The 20,487-nt window shown below is 44.4% G+C and overlaps 1 protein-coding gene across 1 annotated transcript; it reads left to right on the top strand.

Moving 5' to 3' along the window:
* The first annotated feature begins 1,328 nt into the window (after window positions 1-1,328).
* On the top strand, window positions 1,329-19,925 carry fhip2a (FHF complex subunit HOOK interacting protein 2). Its single transcript, XM_066679812.1, has 17 exons — window positions 1,329-1,679; window positions 3,922-4,000; window positions 5,016-5,185; window positions 5,759-5,863; window positions 6,055-6,177; window positions 7,668-7,871; window positions 9,283-9,479; window positions 9,566-9,680; window positions 10,686-10,762; window positions 11,347-11,539; window positions 12,114-12,295; window positions 13,977-14,120; window positions 14,929-15,019; window positions 15,157-15,300; window positions 16,305-16,445; window positions 16,553-16,656; window positions 18,604-19,925. The coding sequence occupies exons 1-17, from the start codon at window positions 1,635-1,637 to the stop codon at window positions 18,713-18,715; spliced, it is 2,226 nt and encodes a 741-aa protein (XP_066535909.1). The 5' UTR covers window positions 1,329-1,634; the 3' UTR covers window positions 18,716-19,925.
* The last annotated feature ends 562 nt before the right edge of the window (window positions 19,926-20,487 follow it).

Genomic DNA, 20,487 nt, shown 5'->3' with positions numbered 1-20,487 from the left:
CCCAGGGTCCAGTGTATCTTTTTGACACAAAACAGTGGCAGGGTTGTACACATTTATTTTTTGCAATGTCACCTCTCACCCACACCCTTCTGCAATTCCTTGCCCACAGTTTATATTCCTCTGGCCTATGGTATTGATAAATATATTAAATTAATTATAACATGTAAAATGGCAATGCATTCTTATGTACACCTTCATACATCCTCCTTGTTTCTCCACTCACTGTCCTTTCTCTCAGCTTCTCTGACCACAGAGAATCACACTGTACTTCTACAATTACGTACTGTTGTTTACATGTTGCTCTGCATACTTTCCCCCCCCCCTTTTCCCCCTGTTCCTCAGCGCTCAGGACCCCCACAGAGCAGGTGTGATGTGGTGGTGGATCATTCTCAGCGCTGCAGTGACACTGATGTGGTGGTGGTGTGTTAGTGTGTGTTGTGCTGGTGTAGAGTGGATCAGACACAGCAGTGCTGCTGGAGTTTTTAAACCCTGTGTCCACTCTCTGTCCACTCTGTGAGACACTCCTCCCTCGTTGGTCCACCTTGTAGATGTAGAGTCAGAGACAGTAGCTCATCTGTCGCTGCACAGTGTGTGTCGCTCGTCCTCTAGTCCTTCATCAGTGACACAGGACGCTGTCGGCTGGATGTTTTCGGTCGGTGGACTGTTCTCGGTCCAGACTCTGAGGGGTTTAAAAACTCCAGCAGCACTGCTGTGTCTGATCCACTCTACACCAGCACAACACACACTAACACACCACCACCACGTCAGTGTCACTGCAGCGCTGAGAATGATCCACCACCACATCACACCTGCTCTGTGGGGGTCCTGTCTGGTCAATGGAGCTGAGAGAAGGGGCAGTGGGCTGTTGTAATGTAATGGCTGGTTAAAATTTTGATACTAATATGAAAAGCATAACGTATGGAATTTTTATGAGCCCTTTTCTAAAAACAGTCAGCATCTGAAAACCCACTGTAATATGATACTTGAGCAATCTGAGAGTTCTATAGGCACTGTTTGTAAACAAATTATCTGTCAAACTGAAAAGACTACAGACTACTGACCCGTGGGCTCTGCTGAATATTAACTGTTAAGGTTATTTTTTAAGCATTTTAAATGTAGATTAAGGTACTTATTGTATATATGAAATATGTGAAGATGTGTGTTTTAATGTGATTCATATTGCTGTGGTATATTTTGAAAAATATCAATGTTTACAATAACTTTTCTTCAATTAAATTATTTTAAAAAGTGAAATGCCACTGAAAATGGCCTGACATTCACCACCAGAGGACGCAGGAGATCTTTGTCTCAATGTCGCCCCCTGCTGGCGCCCCGTAGAACCGCTCTGGTTTTTGGCGATGGAAATGCCACGGTGGCCTTCAGCCCAACAGTATCAGTCTAAAGGTGGATAAACACACCGGCACAGGTGGACAATTCTCAGCCAGGTGTTTCCAGGGTTCTTCAGGCTTCCTGAGATCGAAACCCCGTTGTTTCTGTTTTATAAGCGATACATTTTAGTGCTTAAAGGGTCGCTGTATGAAAGCTGCAATCTGGATCGCGGCGGCAGAAACAGAAAGAAGATAGAGGATTTCTCTAGGTCTTCTCGAGAAAAACTCCTTCAGTCCAAGAACAAGATGTTCTCCAAATTCACCTCCATCCTCCAGCATGCGGTGGAGGCGGTAAGAACTCGGTTTCTGTCTATAAACGGGTTTAAATGCGCTGTGTTTACATGACGAGGCGAAGACAATGTGTGTGTGACTGGTCGGGTTTTGTTTAGCTGCGCTTGTAAGGACGGACACAGGGCCTATGGCTTACTCACATACCTAGATTTACATTAGTGCCGAGATATGACGTTATACAAAACCTCAATATCTAGAGGCGGACAAGAATAAAAAAACCGTATCTAAACAAGAAATCAACTCCTTACGCAGCTTATAAACTTCAGGCTGGAGTTAGCTCCTTGTTTCTACTTTTCATTTCCACCTTAAAAGGCGCAGCGGTTCCAACGTAACCTGAAGTAAGCGCTGCGTCTTTTAAGGTGGAGCGTAAAGTTTAAAACACATTTAGGAACTTGAGCTGGGTGTAGTGGCTATTTTCCGTTCCATCTTAAGTGGTGCAGCTCTTCAACTGAGCAGCTACGTTATTTAAGGTGGTACGGCGGGGAAAAAAACCCAGAAGCTTGTGGTTTTGACTTGTTTGAATTTCAGTTCCACCTTAATTTTCGCAGCGCCTCTGCTTCTTTCCAACGGAACCGCTGCTCAATTTAAGGTGGAACGGAAAATTCAAACTACTTAAATAATACGTTTAACGGATATACAAATAAACTATATTATTGTTGTAACGTCACAGTCGAAGTTTCTATAGACGTTAACAGCAGCTGTACCCTGTATTCTACCGTTTTAAGGTGGAAAATGGAATTGGTATAAGCCTCAGGCTAGTCAGACAAATGGCTTTATAATCCTGGCTAGGTGCTTGTTATTAGCGGGGCTCATTTTCTCTACCTCAGAATATCCTAGTCGACTCTTTGAAACATTAGGATAATAATATTTCTAACGATAAATATTTAATGTACGCCAAGGTAAACAGCAGCTTTTCTCTGTTATTGTCTGGGCCTATAGCTCTGAGCGGATGTCAGACAGTTTTATCTTTATAACTTTAGCTTCTTCCCTTATTATTTTCCACAGTTTTCTAGACAAAATAACGGATACAATTTCTATTATTATCTGCTGTAACTGACGTTAAAGAAGGTTGTTCTCCTACCAACTGTTCACACTCAGGAGTCTGTCCAGTGAAGCCAAGTATATGACAGGCTTTTATTTTTATATATTTTATTAATATTTAATTAACTGGTGAGCACTAAATATTATCGGGCAAGTACCAGATATAATAAGGTGTGCCCTGTATCACAGAATGATATTATGTGGTGAGCACCAGAATTTTTAGACTGAGGACCAAAGATCTGAGTAAGCACCAAATACTATCAGGTGAGCACTAGAAACTGTCAGTTGCTCATTTGCCCTTTGGTAGTGTCTGGTGCTCTCCTGGTAGTATTTAGTGCTCACCAAATAGTTTCTGGCACTCAGTAGTATATAGAGCCCTCCATTACAGTTTAGGTGTTTACCTACTACTATTGGTCAACACTTGATGGATTCTGGTGGTCACTACGTAGTATCTGAGGCGCACTAACTACAACAGAATTTGGTGCTTACCTAATGTCATCTAGTACAAAGCTAATATTGAGCTGTCCTCGCTCAGTAGTTTCTGGTGGTTACCTCCTTTCAGAGGCTGTGTGCTGTCTGGAATAGTTTTTTTTTTTTTTTATCTTGTCCACATGTAGTTTAACCGGACTCATGAAAGCCACCATCAGAGATAGGATTCTCCCCCTCGTCTCCACAGTGGAACACAGTTCTGTTTCTTAATGAAACGTCTGTGACCTGCTTTGGTCCAAACCCCACGAGCCCCCCCCCCCCCCCCCCCCCCACACACACACACGTAAACTAAGTGGTTTGATGTAAAACAGTGGATTGTATAGAAACCTACCACCCCTTATTGCTTTACAGTGTTGGGGATCAGGGCTAAGGGGAGTGATGGATCATAGCACAAATCGTCTGGATGTTTCCCGTGGTAGTGCAGTGCTGGCAGTGAGAACTCTCTTACTGTAATCTGCATGTACTTCTCTGTCATCAGTGTATTTTTAAAAACTATATTTCAGTCCAAAACAGTAAAACTAATATGTACTGCAAAACAGTGCCTCATATATCTCAACTAACAAATGATACGTGTCAAAATCCTGAGTGCCACCTGTGGAAATCCTCTTGCAAAAACTCTCTTTGGGTTTGTATCTTTACTCCAGCTACAATCCTTGCCACATTTCCTGATTTACCATAACTGATGTTGATGAACGATCATCTTTCTTTGCAGCTGGCACCATCACTGCCCTTGCAGGAAGACTTTGTCTACCACTGGAAGGCTATCACGCATTACTACATAGAGACTTCAGGTGAGGATGAGGAGGTTGTTCTGATCAGATTTGTTTCCTGTTTCACACCACTTTAAAGGAAAGTAATGGGTTATTTCTCATAAATATAAACACTAAGGTGTTAGTGTTGACTTATGGTTTGTAGTTTTCTGACGTACGTTACTCTGTTTATAACGTCACCAAATAAATCAAACCTTTCATCAAAATTGGGGGGAGTTTTCTTTCTCTAAGGCTACGTTCACACAGAAGGTAAAAGTGGCCCAAATCCACTCTGTTTCTTCAGATGTGGCACAGATGTGTGGATCTGACTTTTTAAAATCAGATTTGGACCACGTTCATATGTGGTTTTGAGATCCGATCCATATCTGATCTGTGGACTCTGTCTGAATATGAATTATTGTGAACTTTACTTCACTCCGGCCGCTGAGAATGAGTTCCGTACTACGCTCCAAACCGGTGTCTAGGACGTGGGGACATTAGGGTGCCGCTTGTCTTCTCTTTGGAGACCTAGAGTTTGGGAGAGACCGAGGAAATTTGTGCTGGTGAAAGAAACATCTGCTTACATTTTAATATTCGTTACAGTCTTTAATTAATGCTTCCTTTTAACATAGAGCTCATCTGGAATAAAGAGAAGGAAGGAGTTGTGGTACAGCGCCGCATGGTGAAACAGGCCCGGTCTCATTCCTTCATTTCAAAAATGAACATGATATTTTCCCTCTGCTCAGTGCGTGGAGCGTCCTGTTTTGTGCGTGCGGGTCAGTTTAGGAGCATGGTCTGTTGGGCCACATTTACTCGCTGTGTGAATGACGTCCAGGGCTTTGAATTTGTTCATCACATTCACTGTTTGTGGCTTGAGTCGTACCAGACGGCCACTTACTGTGAGTGTGTACTTGCTTCAGAGTGGTCCGACTAATTTACAGACAATTGTCTTTACGTGATCAGGTTACTGTTCTCTGCTAAACAGTGATAGGCTGTAGTTAGAGGTGAGGTTTTTGTCATTTCTGTATCAACAAGTAATCCCCTCTTCCCTTTGCAGATGACAAAGCGCCGGTGACAGACACCAACATCCCCTCTCACCTGGAGCAGATGCTGGACATCCTGATCCAGGAGGAGGGCGAGAGGGAGTCAGGGGAGACCGGACCCTGTATGGAATATCTGCTCCATCACAAGATCCTGGAGACCCTCTACACTCTGGGCAAAGCCGACGTGAGCAGGGTTTTCTCAGTTGTTTTGAATAGAGCAGTGGTAAAGCGTGGCCTGATGAAGATGATTAGAATGCAAAATGAAATGTAAACCCTGTTTTGAACCAGTGAAAATGGGTCTGCATCTTGTAGCAGAATCTGTATTTTACCTATAGGCCCAGCTGTGTTTGTTTTGTATAAAGTGCATGGGGATTATGTACATTTCGATCACGTCTGTGTCAGACAGAGATGGTTTAAGGACACACTGTAGGATTTATTCATCTTTATTGTGATATTGGACTTTGCAGTACTGATAGCACAGGAAGCAGTCGTTATACAAATGATCCTTTAAAATGTGTTTAATGTTTATTTTGAAGCTATACCTTTAGCAGAATACACTTGGCTGTGCTTGCAGTGGACATTAAAAAAAAAGTGGAGCTGTAGTTTTCACATTGTCACTAAAATCCAGGAGCTTTGAGAATGAGTGCACTTTAATAAACAGGAAAAACACACCACGAGGAACAGGCAGCAATAATAGCCATGATATTTTATCCATGTTGAGTGAGGCATTACTATTTTATCCATATTTCTCCTTCAGTGCCCTCCAGGTATGAAGCAGCAGGTTCTGAGCTTCTACACCAAACTGCTGGGCCGTATTCGTCAGCCTCTCTTGCCTCACATTAACGTGCACAGACCTGTGCAGGTAAGACATGCACTAGCACAGAACCAGAAGCGCTCTGTGCCCACTGTGGAGTGGTGCCCACAGTCAACGTAATGGCCTCTGCACAGATGCACTAACTTGTTTATGTTTAACCCAGAGATCCAGTAACATGTTGAGGTACATTGCTTGCGTTTTGTGCATTAGAGCTAAGCCTGATCACACTGTGTCCTCAGAAACTGATCCGTCTGTGTGGGGAGGTGCTGGCGGCTCCTACAGAGAACGAAGAGATTCAGTTTCTGTGTATAGTCTGTGCCAAGCTGAAACAGGACCCCTACCTGGTTAACTTCTTTCTGGAGGTAAGTGTCTGTGTGTGTATGTGTGTTTAGTTTTGTCTAGATATATATGGGATCTTTGTCGTAGCTAGGCCTGGAAAATAATTCAATAAATGTAATTTACCTTTACAGCATCAGTCATTGACTAACGGTCATTACAGGGTGCTGCCATCAGTTAATTGAACTCAATTTTAAAGTTAGTTTACAGATATTAATATTGACAAAGCTGAGAAGTTTAGGTTTAAGGCTGATGTCAAGTTTCTTGTTTGTTCTTGGCTGTTTTTCCTGTTGCTTTTATATCGTTCGGATCGATGTCTGAATTATATCGTAGTGACTGAGATTAAGAAATTTATCATGATATAGATTTTGACCGTATCGTCCAGCCCTAATCATAGACTGGCGCCCTTTCTGGGTTGTGATTGTGGATTGGCTCTGTACACACCGTGACCTTGAATCACTGTTTCCAGCTCCTCCGGGGTTATAGCGAGGCGTTCCCAGGCCAATTGAGACATGTAGTCTCTCCAGCGTGTTCTTGGTCTGCCCCGGGGCCTCCTCCCCGTTGGTCAGCCCGGAACACCTCACCAGGGAGGCGTCCAGGCGTTCTGATCCTCGGTTACTGAAACTGACACATCTGATTTTCATATGTGGTTGTAGATCAGATACCTGATGATTTTTATGGGCGTGCACATAACCATGAACGCTCAGATCAGATTTCATGCGCCTTTTTGTCTGTACACATCCACTTAGTGCTGTCATTATCAGCTGTCAGGCTGTGACAAGTGAGCAGTCTGTTCATGATGCTGATGAAGGAGGAAAAGGTGAGTTTAAGGCACGGACATTGCCTTTAAGTGCCAAATTTTGATAGCGTTTTGGTCAGACCATCTTCAAAATGGCCGCCTTTGTGGGGCGTTCTCACTTTGCTGTGGTTATACCCACCAAGAGTGCTCCAAGGAAGGACAACCAGTGAACACGTGACCAAGACATGGGTGCCCAGGTCTCGTTGATGTGTGAGAGGAATAATGGGTGGCACTCAGCCCCTGTACTGAAAGCTGTGCTGCCCTGTGTGTGCTCTGACCCCTTTCTGTCAGAGTAGTATTAACTCTTTCAGCAGTGTGTGCTGCAGTTGCTCTTCTGTGGGATTGGACCAGATGGACTCTCCTTCACTCCCTCCTTCATCAGTGAGGTTGGGTGCCCATGACTTTGTCATTGTTCAACGGTGGTCCTTCCTCTAACCACCACACCGCGGAAACACAGCAGAAGACATGAGTTTTCTACCCAAAACGTCATGAACATCACAATGTGGTCCCTGTCAAAGTGATTCTGATCCTGATTCTGAACATCAAAATCAACTTCAAGAACTGACAGTTCACTTACTGCCGGATATATTCACACTCCTCAACTGTAACCAGATCATCAGCGATGTTAATCCTGGCGCTGACCATTTTATGTCTCTATTAACACAGATATTGTGTGGTAGGATTAACAACATATCTATGTATTTATTTGGTCCACAGAATAAGGGAAAACGAGGAGACGGTAAGGAACCAGGCGCCGAAGGTTTAAAAGCGGATCTGTCCTCTCCAGACACAGGGCAACAGAAGAGTCTGGATGGTGCGGCGTCTAACGCCAGCAGTTCTGCCGAGGGGGCCTGCGGCTCTTCTAACAGTAGCAGCAACTACAACCTGGTCAGCTCCCTGCTCAACCTCACCAAAAGTCCAGTGAGTCGTCCCGGTTATTCTTTCTGATTTGGGATCAGGGTGTTGATGCTAAATTGGGTGTGTGGTGTGCTTTTTGGTGAAACTTAAAGGAACACTGTGTAGTATTTCTACCTTAAAATTACAGCTTCTAAATGATTGTGACGTTCCACTGAGCTGTAACAGGGAGAACAGAGCCTCTGTTGGGGCTACGCTGGGTCCTCTTCTGGTTACTGCACTAAGCAACTCCTGAATCACGGGGTGGAGGACTCTCGCGAGAAATGAGTAACACTTCACGGCACATAGCTTACATGTGGATGGTTGCCTAGCTACAAGAAGTATCTATCTCGGTATTCCCGGTACGGACATTAAACAGCAGAGAGAGAGAGAGAGAATGAGGACAGTTGAGGATAGTGTTATAATCAGGTTTTGAGAGTTACTGATGAACGAGGGCGAGGGCTAGCGCCTGCTAACTTTAGCCGAATTAGCTCAGTTTTTAGCATTAGACACTTACTCTGGTAATAAGTGCTTTACTGTTGGTTGCTGTGGTTATTATGGCAAGTGTACCACCAGAGTTACCTTATATGGTTGTAATAACATGGTCTAGTGTGTATTATGAGGGATATATGGGTTTTATCATGTAGTCACAATTATTTTATTCGATTCACACATTCCCCTGGCTCAACATCAGCTGGAGCCCAGAGAGCCGTTCACTAATTTTGTAAACATCACTCGGAGAGAGAGAGAGAGAGAGAGAGAGAGAGATAGAGAGGTGTGTGTGTGTGAGACTTGATTTTGATTTTACGACTGTATTGTAAACATGAATAACACTCAGCAGCAGGTAGGGGGTGCTCAGGAGACAATAAAGACACTTCTTACATTGTATTCCTTTAAGATGTTCCCCAGTCCATGACCCTGTAATGGATTAAGCGGCAAAGATGATGATGAAGAATGTTGATGTTCCCCAGTTCCAATTATGCTCTGTATTTTAGAGGATGCTGAGTGTCCTGCTGTGGATATCTATGCAATAAAAAACACACTTTTAACTGCCCAATGCATGTGGTAAAGGCATTAAAGAAACAATACGTAATGTTTTTACCTTAAATTTACAACTTCAAAATCATTGTGATGCTCCACTGAGCTTTAACAGGGAGAAAGGGCATTTGTTTTGATACTCCAGGCTCAGCACTGCTGAAACTGCACTATGTAACTCTTGGAGGAGGGCAAGAAAACGCCACCCTCTGTCCTCCATTTATTTCAGTACAGTGACGTAAAAGTTGATTACATTAGGGAGAGCACCAGAAGCAAATGATCTAAATCTTACCTAGTGTTCCTTTAAGGCCTAGGCTGCTTCTGTGTGGGACAAAACGAAAGGACAAGCCTCTTCATGTTAAATAACGTCCCATTTGAACCAGATTCGTTTTCTTTCTCTCAGGACGGCCGAATCGTGGTGAAGGCGTGTGAGGGACTGATGCTGCTGGTCAGTTTACCTGAAGCTGCAGCGGCTAAGAGTGTAACAGAGAGCACAGAGCTGTGTCAGCTGCTTACAGACCGCCTCGCTGCCTTCTACAAGGCCCTTCCACAGTCCATGGATCCTCTGGACATTGAGACTGTGGAGTCCGTCAACTGGGGGTAAGTCAGGGTTTGTCAAGAGCGCTGTTGTTTTTTGAATACAAACAGGAGCAGATGTAAATGAGTGAAAAGGGTCTTCCTTACAGGCTGGATGTCTATAACCTGAAGGAGGATGCTGCTGCTTTTGTTGGGAAGAGAGCACTCATTTCCTTCCTGTCTTGGCTGGACTACTGTGATCAGCTGATCAAGGAGGCCCAGAAGGTAAAGAGGAATGCAGAACAAAACCAGTTTAGAGCTGTTGTACTCGCTCACTGTGTCTCTGTGTCCCTCGCTGTCTGTCTTTCTCTCGCTTTTTCACTTTTCATATTTCCTAGTCTACTCATTCCAGCATGACTCGGATGTTTTGATTTTCTGTTACGTAACTTTGGTCCTGGTTCTGGAAGCGGGTTCTCGTTTAGTGGCTGTTCTCTCGTGGTTCAGAGCGAGTCGAGTAGGGACTAAACCGTGGCGTGTAAACCTTGCAGAGCGCTGATCGTCCAGAGAGAGTCGTCACTCTACGCCACGCGACGCAGACGACCAGCACCAACTCTCCATCTGTAAAATCTCCAGCTGCAGCAGAGATCACGTTTGTTTTTATCCGACTCACGACGGCAGCTCGTAAAATGACGCCGTGGTCTTTTGAAGAGGTTCGAACGCTCCTTGGATCGGTGGCCGACGAAAGAATCCAGCGAGAGCTGGACGCTGCAACAAGGAAGGAACAAACTCTACTGATCTGTCTGAACTGATGACGGAGCTGTGTTCAGTCCCAAACAACAACAACCGTTGCTGTGGTTTCCAAAGCCCACTGTTCCCCTTAGAGACTGGTTTTGAGCCATAATTCTCTCTCTCTCTCTCTCTCTCTCTCTCTCTCTTTCTTCCTTTCTTCCTTCCTTCCTTCCTTCCTTCCTCTTGGTCAGTTTCATCCCTGACCAACCCTCACTCTTTAAACACAAAGTTTAGAGAATTGAATGATAAATGTGATAACATATTGCTAAAATAGAATCAGGAAGCTGGTATTAAAGGCTTTAATCTGTGTTTTAAGGTGATGGAAAAAAAACAAACGACAGCTAAAATTGACCTCAAACAGATTTCCCACACAACTTTAATTGTTCGTAGAGGCACCTCCTTCACCATTTAATGTGGAATAATTATGTGATCTGTCCTGAATAGAAAGAGTTATATCCTTTAGGTTTGTGTTGTTCACTGATTACTTCTGTTTCCCCGTAGACGGCCGCTGCAGCATTAGCTCGATCAGTGAGAGAGCGCTTCTTTGTGGCTGTGATGGAGCCGCAGCTAATGCAAACGTAAGTGACCACACACACACACACACACACACACACACACACGTGTGTATGTACTTTTTTACACGAGTTAAATGTGGGCTTTAATCTCTGTCTGTTCATAGCGGCTAATATCAAAATGACCAATGAAGAGCTGAAAAATCAGTTTATTTAACTTGTATCGCCATTGGCTGCGAGAGCTGTATCTCCCCCCTCCCCCTCATTCTCCTGGCGCTGTCTGAGTGTCCTCAGTACTCACGTGACATATCACAATAAGATTCTGAGCTGTACTGGGTATAAATGGCTTTATCTGTGGTTTATTTTTACAGTTACATTCAGAGAAATTCAGTGATTTCCTGCTCCTGAAAAGTTATTTATACACACACACACTTTAGTTTCTCTCTCTCTCTCTCTCTCTCTCTCTCTCTCTCTCTCTCTCTGTATAAGTCTCTCTCTGTCTCTCCCTCTGTATATGTCTCTCTCTCTCTCTCTCTCTGTTGTTTTTGAATCCGTTTTCTGTTTCTCTTTGTTTTCTTTCTTTCCCTCACTCTGTTCCCCATTCTCTCCGTCACTCCTCTCTCTAACCCACCCCCCCCCCCCCCCCCCAGGTCAGAGGTGGGTATCCTGACCTCCACGGCTCTGCTGAACAGAATCATCCGGCAGGTGACGTCTGAGGCTTTGCTGCAGGAGACGGTCTACTTCCTTTTAGGAGAAGAAGTTGGTCCTGAGACGCCCGCTGCCATTACCCAGATTCCACTGAGACACCGGCTCATAGGGCACTGCGACCACCTCTCAGACGAGGTACACACCTTTATAGACGTTGGGACATTTTTCTGTGAGGAATTTGACAGCACTCGGCCACAAGAACGTTAGTAAAGTCAGGTGCTGGTGCTGGATGATTAGTCCTGGATCACCCCAGATGCAGTGGGTGGAGCTCCATTTTTCCAGAGAACACAGTTCCACTGCTCCCCATGCCTGGGTGTCTATAGCCCTGAGGAGAGAAAGACCCCCAGGGCAGGAGCGTGGTTTCTGTTCATACGAGAAGCTCTTAGCATTAGGTGCTAATGTTTTTTTGTAGCCAGTTAATTCCCAATAAATCGCACCTTTTATATTTTTCTAATATGATCATTATTAGCGTCAATAATGTTTCAGTTTAGTGCCGCAATGTGACTTTCTATGTCCAGATCGTTGTGGATTTTTAGCAGGCGGAGATGTGGCACTGGAGAGTTGACTTTAAAACAGTCACAGCTTCATTTTGAAACACATTTAAGGCGGTGTCAGTGTTGAAAGTGTCTCTCTGAGTTATTGTAAGGAGAGAAGTGAATGGACACTGAGAAGTTTAAGGTGTAAGTGATGTATTTTTTTCTGTGCGCAGATCAGCATCATGACGCTGCGGCTGTTCGAGCAGCTGCTGCAGAAGCCGTGTCAGCACATCCTGCAGAACCTGGTGCTGCGCAGCCTGGACGAGCGCAACTACACCGAGAACAAGGCGCAAGAGGAGCGAGAGGAACGGGAGGAGCGGGAGCACATGGAGAACGGGCAGCCGCACGACGCCGTGTAAGAGCACTCCGCCGCCAAGAAGGGTTCTGCCAACAAAGAATATGATCTGATAGTGTCAGTGATGCCAATAAAACCGAACCACAGCGGTCTCTGGTTTATTTGAGGAGATGGGTCCTTGATCTTAAATGTAGCTGGAGGAAAAGGACCTCTCCAGTGTCTGAAATGTTGTGCTTTGGTTTTGCGCTGAGGCTAATGTAGAAGTTTGGAAACACTTAATACATTAATATATTGAGTCATTTTAATTGTGACAGTAGCTTTGCTGTGTGGTTTAAATTGACTCCACTGACCATACAGGAGGGCTTTGGTGTCCTACAGTTACAGACGGTGGTTTACCTGTTGCTCTGCATACTTACACCTTGTTCTTCAATGTTTTTTGAAATGATAGTTTCAGAAAATTAATGTTGAGCAGTCAGTGAGAGTATAGAGGTGTGTAAACTCCTCAAATGGGGAAACATGATATCGCTGGGCGATATGAGCCCAAATCAATATCACGATTAATTATACATTTGACCACGATTACGATTAATGAATGATTCTTTTGTTGTTGTGTTTATGACCCTCAGAGTTCAGTGACGAGGCTTGTGCTGTAAATACGCTCCAGTTTTAAAGCTGGGATAGTTTCTCTAATGTCACTGGGAGCTTGTTCCTCTCTGGTTTTCTGAGCACGGTTTAGAATTGGTGTGTGATTGTGCTCTGGCTGTAACTCTTTTCTCAGTGTTTATATTTGTCTTCTTTTGGTTCAGTGTCAGCTTAAAGTCAAAACACAGCACGTCCAAACCACAGACGCTGTTTTTTTTCTTTGGTACGAGCTGCTCGAGTCGCTCGGTCTGCCTCTGCATTTAGGTTCTCCTCCATGTGGCAGATGGGGGGCAGAATCATGCGACTACAGCTTGGTAGCGTGGTTTTAAAGAGACATGAACACACAGTGGGGACATAACAGAATAAAAAAAAAAGTTGACATAATCGGAATAGACAAGATTATGTCGATTAAAAGTTCTGATAGTCGTTTTTGATGAATTTGTTTAAACAGTTATAATAGATTTTGTCATGAATAAAATGCAGAAGCAGTATCACTGTGATTCAGATTATCTATACACAGTTAAAAATAAGCCAGATCAGGTGCATTAGATTATATCTGAATAAAACTCACCATGCACTGATCAGCCATAACATTATGGCCACCTCACTGTCCAATGAATATATAGTTCTGCTCCTTAAACCCCTGCAGGACCATAAACGAGCAGGTATCATTTGGGAAGTGGATGTTTTTGGTTCTCAGTCCAGCAGTAAGGGGTTTACAAACTCCTGCAGCACTGCTGTGTCTGATCCACTCGCACCAGTGAAACACACAATAACACAACCACCACCACTTAAAAACAGTGACAGGGGGCTAACGAATTTTGAAGCACAATAGATGGACAGTCTGGAACTCTAGATCTACACAGTGCTCCTGTATCTGAGCTGAGAGAATGGACAGTGAATGCAGAAACAAGAAGGTGGGCGTGATTTTATGGCCGATGTTTGTATATTATCATGTTATAATAAAGCATTGTCTATTCATAACTTATGAGCTATTGACAATCTGCATATTTCTGGATTACATTAATGTTCACAGTGAAGATGATGTCCGGCCGTACGCATTGAGTCACGTTTTCACTTTCCTGTTGCTCTCTCGCAGTGATTTAGAAGAGGACCCACTGTTCTCAGACCTGTCCCCAGACACCAGGCTCCCTAGTCCTGATTGGCTGAGCTGCTCTCCCCCACAGAGCGCAGAGCATACCAAGCCTGATGGGAAAACAGAAGTCCACAAAATTGTAAACAGGTTTGTGAGCAGTTTCTGCATTTCACTCTAATCCATAAGGGAACATTTGCTTAGCAGCTCAGCATCTGTGGTTCCAAAAGTGGGGGTGTGTACCCCCTAGGGGTGATACTGAGTTACTGCAAGGAGGGACAGGCAGATAAATGAGATACATGATGCATGTCACTTGTAATAATTTCACTGTAAATGTGATTTGCCATTTTTTAAAAAACTATATCAATTATAATTTTTAAATGTAAATTCCCGTGGGGCGGCACGGTGGTGCAGTAGGTAGTGTCACAGTCACACAGCTCCTGGGACCTGGAGGTTTCCTCCAGGTGACTGTCTGTGAGGAGTGTGGTGTGTTCTCCCTGTGTCTGCGTGGGTTTCCTCCGGGTGACTGTCTGTGAGGAGTGTGGTGTGTTCTCCCTGTGTCTGCGTGGGTTTCCTCCGGGTGACTGTCTGTGAGGAGTGTGGTGTGTTCTCTCTGTGTCTGCGTGGGTTTCCTCCGGGTGACTGTCTGTGAGGAGTGTGGTGTGTTCTCCCTGTGTCTGTGTGGGTTTCCACCGGGTGCTCCGGTTTCCTCCCACGCTACAAAAAGAAACGTTGGTAGGTGGTTTGCTGACTCAAAAGTGTCCGTAGGTGTGAGTGTGTCGCCCTGTGAAGAACTGGCACTCCCTCCAGGGTGTGTTCCCGCCCTGCGCCCAGTGATTCCGGGTAGGCTCCGGATCCACCACCGCCCTGAACTGGGCATTGGGGTGTGAAGCAGTGGGACTGTGATCTCTTCTCATTGTGTAGCTTATGCCCTCTTTCACATTGTTTTTGTGTTCAGTTTCCTGTGCTTGGTCCCAGATGAGGCCAAATCCTCCTACCAGGTTGAAGGCACTGGCTACGACACCTACCTGAGAGATGCACACAGACAGGTGAGTAGTACCTTGCAGTTCAGTTACTTCACCAATGAATGTCCCATGACTTAAACAGATACAGAAACCCATGCCTGTGTTAATCCAAGTTTTAACCTGCTGAGATTGGTTGTTATTGTCCGTATGTGCGTACACAGTTTCGTGACTACTGTGGCATCTGCCAGAGGTGGGATTGGCGAAGCAGTCCAAAGCCCCTTGAGAAGTGTAACCTGGACAGTCCTTTTTTCGAAGGACACTTTCTCAAAGTACTGTTCGACAGAATGGGTCGTATCCTGGATCAGGTGCGTCTGTGGGTTTGCTGTGTTTATGTCTCTTATTTAATAACTGATATGCTCTCCGATGTCCTGAGCTTGATGATAACATAACGTTTAATAACAGTTAATTTACAGTCGTAATGGTTTTTTAAATAAAACATATGTTTGTGATTTAATTTTTTATCATTGTCATGAAGTACCACTTCTTAACTGATGGCTACATTCTAATTTTTACAATTTGTTGCTTTTAATAGAAGGGTTAAGGTAAAATATGTGTTAAATAATGAGAAGAAGAAGGTAACGAAAACACGACTCAAATATAACCGTGATATTTAAAATTGTTTTATTGTTTCAGCTCTCGTTTAGATGTTAAAATGAAAGTATAGATCCCTGACCCGTTTATCCACATCACATTTGTAAACAGAGCTCTGTTTGTCTGTGTCAGTCAGGAGAAGAACTCGGGCCGTGTCCCAATGTAGCAACGTACTCCCTACATAGTGCACATCACAGATAATAAAATATTTAATACTGCACCCAGACTGTAATTAGACGCTTATTCGTGAGGGGAAACTCAAAACACTTAGTTATCCTCGATATATAAAGCACACTAACCTTTTATTTTATTTTATGACTGTGCCCTATGGAGGGTGTAGGGAGACATTTGGAATACGGCCTTAAGAAACAGCTTTATTAAACTTCAAGCCAAACCAGAGGAATAATTTAGACTGACAGTCGCTATAAACCATCATCCTCCAAGAATCTGTTCACTCTCAGAGCACGGGGTCTGGCTGGTGTCTGTCGTCTCTTACACACTACAACAACACAGCAGTGAAATAAGACGACGACTGAAGATTGTGTGAATACCTCACTCGGATTCAGAGAGAAGAGCGGAGAGACACAGTCCGTCACTGCAACCCATGAATATATAGATGTATACGTATATTCCAGTAATAATCACCAGCCGTCTGTGTTGATGTGTATATCCTGTAACTGCTGGAGCTGAGTCTGTTCTTTCTGTCCCTTCCCTCCAGCCCTACGACGTAAACCTACAGGTGACATCAGTGCTGTCGAAGCTGTCGCTGCTGCCTCATCCTCATTTACACGAGTATCTGCTGGATCCCTACATCAACCTGGCGCCCGGCTGCAGATCCCTCTTCTCTGTCATAGTCAGGGTAAACCTGTTTCTTTTTGTAGACTGGACCTGAGCTCTTTCGCTCTAATCCACATGCTTCACTTTCCTTGGTCATAACACACTCCTAATGTTCCTTGGATGTGTCAGGTGGTTGGAGACTTGATGTTGAGGATCCACCGTATCCCAGACTTCACTCCGAAACTGCTGCTGGTGAGGAAGAGGCTGCTCGGACTGGAGCCTGAGGGCTTGAGGTACCACAGATGTTTTGCCACTATTCTCCCAACACTCATGGCTCTATGGCCCATTTAGTATACACTACATATCCAAAACTTTGTGAACATCTCTTCTGGCAGGAGTGTTTAATGTGTGACATAGCTTGTACCGTCTCCAAAAGAGAACTGAATAACAACAGGACACTTACTGAAGAGTGCGCCTGACGTCACCAAGGTTAATCAGGTTGGTCAAGGTTAATCCCACAGGCACTGGGCTCTGGAGCAGTGGTGCGTTGTTCTCTCGTTTGATGGAGTTCCATTCAGCAGCTTTGGGATCATTCAACATCAGCACCTGACCTCACTAATGTTTATGTTGCTGAATGGCATATGATATGCCTTAGTGTTCCAGTGTCTAGTGTACGAGGGTCGTTCTATTAGTTCTCGGTACAGGTATGAAGTAAAACATATGTAATTTATTATATTTTTTCCTGTGTAATCACCTTTAACTTCCAGCGATCAGTTCCTAGAAAAAATGCCTTTACTTCAGATTTAGGCTTTCTTCAGATTTGACGGACTGTCTACCGGGGGCAGCCTAGAAGAGGCGTTTTTGCTGACTGACTGACTGACTGACTCCTAATGTTGAAAGGCGCATGTGCGAGTAGGAACTGTTAGATCAGCCATATTTCACAGAGAGAACTTAAGGTGGCGCTACAACACCATCTGTTGTTAGTTCAGACATATTTCACATTCCAGTTCGTGAACTAAATTTGGAACTGTTCGGCATGTTTCCACCGACTTAAACTGGTTTGAGAACCAGAAAAATCAGTTCCTAGTGGGAACCAAAGAACAGTAGGTTCTTCAGTGCGAACCGTAGCTGAATAATGGGAAATAAGACGGGAACATGCTCCGTTTGTGTGAGTTTCTGGGGTTGTGTTTGGCACAACACCATGAGTGTTGCCCAGAGCCTCGACTAACCATTAGTTAGTTCACAAGCTGCATTTGTGTATTATATCTCACAGAGAGAGGAGCACAGCTGAATACGTCTTATTTCACCTGAGTGTGAAGGGAAGTGGTGGGGAGACATTTTGTGGCGTTAGTGTGTTTATAAAACTCCAAAGAGCTGCTCGTAGCTACATTAAACTTCACGTGTTTTAACCTGTTACACTGAATAAATAAGTAAATTTAATTCTTAAAATTAACAAAATGTATTTGTTCTTTGGTGTTAGATCGTCTAGTGTTTATTTTTAAATAAAATGAACAAGAAGATCACTGATGCTGGTGTTATATTTTCTGAACAGAAATCACAGCTTTCAAAAATCTCCTTGTAGAGCATTTTTCAAAAACCTGTCCTCAGTGACTTACAATGCTGTAACGACAACAGTCGTGTGGACAGTGCCTCAAGGCCTCACGGTTAAGGACTGAATTTACTGTGGGTTCATGGTAAGACGTGGAACGGAATGTGGATCAGTGACGTGTACCGTTACGGTCAGGTAATGATCCAGCGCATGCTGCGGAATGGAATATGGATCGACGAGTGGGCCGACGCTGTTCGTTCGATACCCGACGAGTGAATGATGGAAATGTTGGACCTGACACTGATATAGGATCGGATCAGGCCCATCTCTAGTGAAAGTCCGGGCTGTAGAGTGGAGACTAGTTTCATGGAATCCACAGTCACACAGCGCCAGGCTCAAGTTTCCTCGACACACCTGGGTTTAGTTCTTGTAGCAATGGAAACAAATCTAGCGATGGGAATGAGCTGAAGTATTCTGTCAGAAAATGTCAGTGTCTGGAACTGTTGTAAAATTACCCGCAGGATTCGTAGATTATAAACACAACAGGAGCTTCTTCCTCACCGCTCGTAAAGCCTTCTCAGAAAAGGAGGAGGATCTGTACAGCACCAGCTGGCAATGCTTTTGTACATTCTGCATTATATTGAATTATTATGTGGCTGTTATTCTCACTGTGTTTCCTTTGCTCCCTCAGTATTGATCACATGACGTTGCTGGAGGGAGTGATCGTTCTGGAGGAGTTCTGCAAGGAGCTCGCCGCCATCGCCTTCGTCAAGTTCCACGCCTCTGCCTCCACCTCCCCCTGAGCCTCGTCCCGGGCACGAGCTTCACCGGAGCGGCCACTACATGACGCCTGGAAGTGAGCGATTTGATTCAGAAACCAAGAACTGACCACCATTCATCCCTCAGGCTGCTGCCCACATCGGAACACACTCATGACGTGATTTAATCCAGGGGAGGGGGTGTCTGGGATACTTCCATGTCTGTGGACACCCACTAATCTGACGGACACATTGGGAGACAAGATGGTGACGAAGGGAAATGTTCAGAGGTCAATCTCTCGCATCACTGACACTGGGAGAAGGATGCAGTAGCGTTCATACTTCGCCCGTGTCGTCTCCTTCGTCTGTATTTATCTCATTGGTCCCAAATCCGTCTTCTGCCCCGTTTCCCAACACCCTCCTTTCGTTTGTCTTTGAAGCCGTCTCATATCATGTTCCTGCGGCCTTGCACCTCAGCGTGCTGACTTCAGGACGTCATCTATTATTTATTCTTCTTTGGAAGTCTTATTTCTGTAGTAGCGCAGATGTATGTACGCCAAATGTTAAGTTAAAAAGCAGTTATGATTTAGAGCTGCTAATTTAAAGCTGTAATTAAGACACCCTTAATTAGACCACATACATGCAGTCTACATCAAAATTGACACATCTGTAATGCTGAGCTTTAAGAAGCTACTGTAGTTCCAGTGACAGATGCGATGCCCTTGCGTCTAGTTTATTTCCTGGAGGGAAATTAGCTTTGATTTTAGATTCAGAAGATTCAAAGCGCAGCCTGGAACCTAATCATTATGTTGATGTTTTTAGCAACTCAGGATAAGAACTGATTTTAAACAAACAGATCAACAAACAGATTTTTAATTTATCCCCCTTTCTTCAGTCTTGGGTCATCGATTCAAACTGGACTGCGCACAAATGCACGGCACCAAAAAAAAAAAAGAAGAACCGGATTCCACTGGAGAACCCCAGAGAACTGTGTCCTGTACACGTCCATCACAGTGTTTCAGACTTTTCCCTTTCACCCCACGACATTAACCTTGTGTGTTTGTGTGTGCCTTGTACTTGGCGAGCTGTACTATTTCTGCTTCTCAAGTTATTTATTGTGGGTGAGCTGAAAGCATAGTTGTTATTACAGGGATCTGCTCATTTTTGTTTTAAACAGTCGTTATGAAACGTACACCAGCAATAGTGTTATCCAACAACCTCTCTCTCTCTGTCTCTCTGTCTCTGTCTCTCTCTCTCTGTCTGTCTCTCTCTCTCTCTCTCTCTCTCTCTCTCTCTCTTTCTCTCTCTCTCCCCTCTCTCACTCTCTCGCTCTCACTCTCTCTTTCTCTTTCTCTCTCTCTCCCCTCTCTCACTCTCTCGCTCTCACTCTCTCTTTCTCTTTCTCTCTCTCTCCCCTCTCTCACTCTCTCGCTCTCACTCTCTCTTTCTCTTTCTCTCTCTCTCCCCTCTCTCACTCTCTCTTTCTCCCCTCTCTCTCTCTCTCTCTCTCTCTCTCTCTCTCTCTCTGTTCCCAATTTTCTCTTCTGTCCCTTTTCATTTTTATTCTCTTCTGTCCCTTTTGCCCCTTCACTCCGTCATCTCTCTCTCTCTCTCTCTCTCTCTCTCTCTCTCTCTCTCTGTTCCCAATTTTCTCTTCTGTCCCTTTTCATTTTTATTCTCTTCTGTCCCTTTTGCCCCTTCACTCCGTCATCTCTCTCTCTCTCTCTCTCTCTCTCTCTCTCTCTCTCTCTCTCTCCCCCCTGTAATTCAGGCTTAAGAGTGAAAGTCCTAAATGCAAGAGTGTAGTGCTTTTGAGG

Source organism: Hoplias malabaricus, chromosome 8, assembly GCF_029633855.1.
Source record: "Hoplias malabaricus isolate fHopMal1 chromosome 8, fHopMal1.hap1, whole genome shotgun sequence".
In the NCBI taxonomy this organism is placed as follows: domain Eukaryota; kingdom Metazoa; phylum Chordata; class Actinopteri; order Characiformes; family Erythrinidae; genus Hoplias; species Hoplias malabaricus.
The sequence above is the reverse complement of the archived record's forward strand: the minus strand, read 5'-3'. Positions and strand labels throughout refer to the sequence as shown.